The sequence below is a fragment of the Primulina huaijiensis genome, chromosome 9 (genome assembly GCF_012295235.1).
Source record: "Primulina huaijiensis isolate GDHJ02 chromosome 9, ASM1229523v2, whole genome shotgun sequence".
Taxonomy (NCBI): domain Eukaryota; kingdom Viridiplantae; phylum Streptophyta; class Magnoliopsida; order Lamiales; family Gesneriaceae; genus Primulina; species Primulina huaijiensis.
Genome location: NC_133314.1, coordinates 4415433 through 4419817, shown reverse-complemented (window position 1 = coordinate 4419817; position 4385 = coordinate 4415433). Strand labels below are relative to the sequence as shown.

At 33.2% G+C, this 4385-nt stretch overlaps 1 protein-coding gene across 1 annotated transcript; it reads left to right on the top strand.

The window, feature by feature from the left end:
• The first annotated feature begins 1090 nt into the window (after positions 1–1090).
• LOC140984794 (transcription factor bHLH148-like) lies at positions 1091–2738 on the top strand. Its single transcript, XM_073452419.1, has 3 exons — positions 1091–1269; positions 1461–2064; positions 2534–2738. The coding sequence occupies exons 2-3, from the start codon at positions 1492–1494 to the stop codon at positions 2660–2662; spliced, it is 702 nt and encodes a 233-aa protein (XP_073308520.1). The 5' UTR covers positions 1091–1269; positions 1461–1491; the 3' UTR covers positions 2663–2738.
• The last annotated feature ends 1647 nt before the right edge of the window (positions 2739–4385 follow it).

Sequence of the window (4385 nt, the reverse complement as noted above, 5' to 3'; positions counted from 1 at the left end):
GGTGACGTAAGAGTTATTCAAGTTTCCGAATATCCAGAAATATCATCTGTGCATTTGCTATTTTATTTACCTTTATTTGCTCTCAGTTTGATAACTTAATTGTTGTTTCGCTAAAGTCATTTTCTGTGTTCAAATCGTTTCAATAAGTCTTTTTCCACGCAATATCCAACTTTTGGTTTATTGTTACCCAACCGATCGAGAATCACAATTCAGTGTTGTTAACCTACCTGAATTTATTTGCATATTTTTAGATTGTTTATTCACTCCTTCTAAATCAATCTTTTAATCCTAATAAAAACATATTGAAGAGTTGATCAGTAACTGAATAATTTTATCATCATTAAAACAGAACATGAGTTTATAATTCTCATCATTAAAACGGGACAGGATTATAAACTTATGTACTCTATTCAACAAGCTATGAATATAGATTAAACAATATTTACAATTATTAACCAATTTTTTAAAAAAAAAAAAAAAAACTCAGTGTATCCGAATTTCAGCGAACTAATCCACAACGGTGATCTTTCCCCTTGAGCGTAAATCCAGATAATGTCACAACTTATAAATTAGTGAACAATTTTTTTCTTGAATTAATTACGCTGGTATCCAAAAAAAATAATAATTCACTCATTCTCCAAAAAATCGAACTTCAACATTTTAAACTCCTACAATTATTTCTATATTATAAAAAATTAGCCTATTTAATTATACACAGAAACTTTTGTGAGACGGTCTCACGGATCAATTTCATAGATCGAATATCTTATTTGGGTCATCCATGAAAAAGTATTACTTTTTATGATAAGAGTATTACTTTTTATTGTAAATATCGGTAGGGTTGACCCGTCTCACAGATAAAAATTCGTGAGACCGTCTCGCAAGAAACTTACTCTTAATTATATAATTAGACCAAATTATAAAGTACAAAAAATTTCGTGACATCATCTCATGGTTTAATTTTAAGACACAGATTTATGACTCGACTCAATTCATAAAAAAATATTATTTTTCTTAATATATATAAATAAAATTGACTAATCTCGCAAATATTGATCCCTGCTATCATTTCAAAAATATAACTTATAAGATATCAACTCATACAAAGTGACCAACACTAATCCCATTCACCCATTATCCTTCCCCTTTAAACCTGTATCGCCTACACACCGCAACAAACATTTTGAGAACACGGCGAATTACTCTCTGAATGGAATTCCCCCTCTATTGATCGGAATTTGACTGTAAGATTATCTCAAGCGTCTTCAGGTGATGATTATCACGTGAATTTGAATCTGGTTGTTAGTTGTTTGCTTTTTCAATCGCTGGATGATTTGGTGGCGTCAATCATTATTTATCGTTAATTCTTATTTGTAATGGGGTTTTGAAGGTGTTGATTTGATTCGTCTTTGAATCTTACAAGGAATTCTGAATTTTATCTCATTCAATCAAATTAACAGCTGAAGATTGAATACTAGAAAGCGACAGAAGATGTCTTCGTCTCTGCTATCGCCAAATCCAGCTGTGAATCCCGACAGATCAGCCACCAGGCGGAGGAAGAACAAAATTCAAAGGGAAGAGAGCCTCGGCAATATCTCTCAGCAGCAAAATCCGCCTATTCAATGGAAATCAGACGCTCAGCAGCAAATCTACTCCTCGAAACTTCTACAGGCGCTGCGGCAAGTCCGCGAAGGCAACTTCTCGCCGGCTCAAAAATCCGCTCCAAGGCGCGTGCGAGAAGCCGCGGACAAAGTCCTGGCCGCCACAGCCAAAGGCCGATCGAGGTGGAGCCGGGCCATGCTCACGAACCGGCTGAAAATAAAGTTCATGAAAAAGCATAACATCACGAAGCGGCAGCAATCGGTCATCACCGCCGTCACCCGTGGCAATAGCCGGTCGACGAAGAAATCGAAGGTCAGGATCTTTCGCCTGAAAACCAAGAGTTTGCCTGCTGTTCAGCGCAAGACGCGCGTTTTGAGCCGCCTGGTTCCCGGTTGCCGGCAACAACCGCTGCCCGTGGTGTTGGAGGAGGCGACCGATTACATCGCGGCGCTTGAAATGCAGGTACGCGGACCTGCATTTTTATTTAACTTGATATTTACCTCTTTCTTTAGTTTTATATTTATTATTATAAGTATATGTTATTAGTAATTCACATTATCCCTATAAATTGAAAACTATAACTAATATTTAAAATTTAATGAAAGGATAAAAAATTCGATTGCAAGTTTCAGAGAAAAGAATAGTATTTTTCTCCATTCATTTAACATAACAACATTGGAATAATAAAATAAGAGTTTTAAAGTTAATTATTTGATAATTAAATTACATAGTATTGTAAATATATAACTATAAATAAATAATGGATCAAATTTAATTTACAGTTTAATTACACATATTAAGTATACTACAAAAATTTTAAAGTCTACAATTAATTTACGTTTCCCATTACGATTCACATGATTCTGATTTTGAAACCGAACCAAATTAAATTTCGATAAATTAGTTTCATCCAGATGTTATAATTTCCTAGGTACGAGCAATGACGGCTCTAGCAGAGTTGCTTTCTGTTTCTGGAACTAGTTCTGGTTTTGGTTCTGGTTCATCTTCCTCCGGCGATGGGCATAGCCATCCCTCCTCAAGCCACCCTCCCACTAGTTGATATGTTTTTTTGTATAAATATTTTTTCTTCTGTTTTGAACTGATTTAATATGGAAGTACATATGTCATTTTTTACATTTCTATTTTCACATCTTAATGTGTATATTATCACTTTTACATTCCGTTTCCACTCTTATAATTAATTTTTTTAAAAAAAAAACAGAGAGAGATGTTTTCGATCTTTGTAATTCTAGACATTTATTTGATATATGGTCGAAATGCAAATATATGGTGATATGGTATACGCAATTCCTTAAAAAAAAAAAAAAAGAAATTAACAAGTTTTTGTAGCAGTTTATTTTATAGTACAAGTGTCAAGTGTGCAACTTTTTATTATTTGTTTTGCCAGAGTTTATAAGATATTTTACGGTTGCAATTAAAAATTGAATTTTGTTTCGATAAGTTCAAAAAACTAGCTCAGCTTTGGACCAAAATCGAAAAAACGATTGGTTGCAGGTTTCCCATATGATACCATAATCGAAGTCTCATTTGCACAGTTTTAAATTTAAATATCGTTACCATCAACTTAAAGCATCGAATATATCGATTTATAATTACAATTAGATGTGAAAATCGTAAAAATAACGTACTTTTCTTTGATACACCGAATGAAATTCAGCTGAAATAGCTTTTAGCATACATTCACCTCTTTTTCTTTTTTTTATCGATGAACTACATTCAATAGAGGATAGGGGATGTCGGATTATTTTAGTTTTGATAATGGGAACCAAATTGAATACTAAAGGTAAAGTGGATTCAGTAGTCCAACGGATTGATAACCTAACTGATAAATCAATATGAAGATACCGCGAGCTAAACTGATTCTGGGTCGAATGATTTAGATCCACCGAATATCTATCATTCAGGATAAAATCTTTTCACTTTCTAGTAAATCAGTCTGATCAATAATTAATTATCAGATTCAATTGTTCAAACTTTCTGTTTTTCACCGATTAGTGATTAAGGTTCAGAGCTGCAGTCAAAATTCTGAACATATCAGAAATGAGGGCGACTTAGCAACAAGGACATCCACAATCATGAATGAATATATTTGGAACATGTTACCGTTGCCAATTGAAAGTATAAATAAATCAGTTGACTTGAATCAAGACACGGTTCCGACTCTCAATCTTACAAAGTAAATTGATAATATATCGATAAAGATTTTAAAGCCCAACCGAAAGACAGCACAGCACACCCACATAATTCATTATCAGATCAGTTCAATGATCAATTTCGTGCTTAGAAATTTTCAGTACTATTTGTAATTGAAAGTAAGAGTTTTTACTTCTCAAATTCTTTAAATCAGAGTTTTATTGAAAGTTTCAGTCAGACAGTGTTTAAGTTCTGCTGAACTTGGTGATTTTAAAGTGCTTGTAATTACTAAAGTCTTTTAGTACAAGCCTTTTGTGAGAAATTAGGGGTGACGTAGGGGTACTGAAATCTCCAAACATCTAGAAATAATTTCGCATTCAGTTTACTATTGCATTTTCTCAATATTTCTCACCCAGTTTTATTGAGTTATTTGTTCAACCATTTTCGGCAAGCCTACTTCCGCGCAGATGAACTGATTGACTTGCTAAAATCTTACTAATAAGAATCAAATATCAGTGTTGCTAACTCAACCAAAATATTTTTTGGTTAAATTTATTCAATCCATCTAAATTTTAGTTTTGATCCTAACAAATGGTATCAAAGCAGTTCATTCTTGTATCTAAACAAAA

Excerpts from the sequence above, each read along its gene's own strand:
- LOC140984794 (XM_073452419.1), top strand. The coding sequence starts at position 1,492 with ATGTCTTCGTCTCTGCTATCGCCAAATCCAGCTGTGAATCCCGACAGA. Across the intron at positions 2,065-2,533 it reads TCGCGGCGCTTGAAATGCAG|GTACGAGCAATGACGGCTCT; the intron begins GTACGCGGACCT and ends ATAATTTCCTAG.